Below are 256 nucleotides of genomic sequence, written 5' to 3' on the forward strand. Positions count from 1 at the left end.
AAACCTAGCCATGGCTGCCACAGCCCTGTTCTCCTTCAGGCCCTGAGGTCCTGGGTTTGAGCAGTAAAAAGCAACCTCAGAGGGGTGATGGTGACCACATCTTTGGTTCTTGACCCTCTTGTGCTGTTTGGGTGGGCACGGGTGGGTGGTTACGGTAGTTAAGGACTCTTCTTGCTTTTTCTCCCTGCCAGGAAACGCCAGCTCTCACCTCAGTCCAAGAGCTCCAGCAAAGTCACGAGCGTACCGGGCAAAGCAT

The 256-nt window shown here is 54.7% G+C and overlaps 1 protein-coding gene across 1 annotated transcript in view; it reads left to right on the forward strand.

Annotated features, from left to right (window-relative positions):
• ZC3H18 (zinc finger CCCH-type containing 18) overlaps positions 1 to 252 on the forward strand; it is a gene marked incomplete at its 3' end in the record, with an annotated part of 38,155 nt that extends 37,903 nt beyond the window's left edge. Inside the window, exon 18 of the mRNA XM_009869065.1 lies at positions 192 to 252. Within this exon, the coding sequence (XP_009867367.1) occupies positions 192 to 252 (61 nt within the window). The remainder of the gene's footprint in view (positions 1 to 191) is intronic.
• Between the last annotated feature and the right edge of the window lie 4 nt (positions 253 to 256).

This window comes from Apaloderma vittatum, unplaced genomic scaffold (genome assembly GCF_000703405.1).
Source record: "Apaloderma vittatum isolate BGI_N311 unplaced genomic scaffold, ASM70340v1 scaffold3915, whole genome shotgun sequence".
NCBI classification, from domain to species: Eukaryota; Metazoa; Chordata; class Aves; order Trogoniformes; family Trogonidae; genus Apaloderma; species Apaloderma vittatum.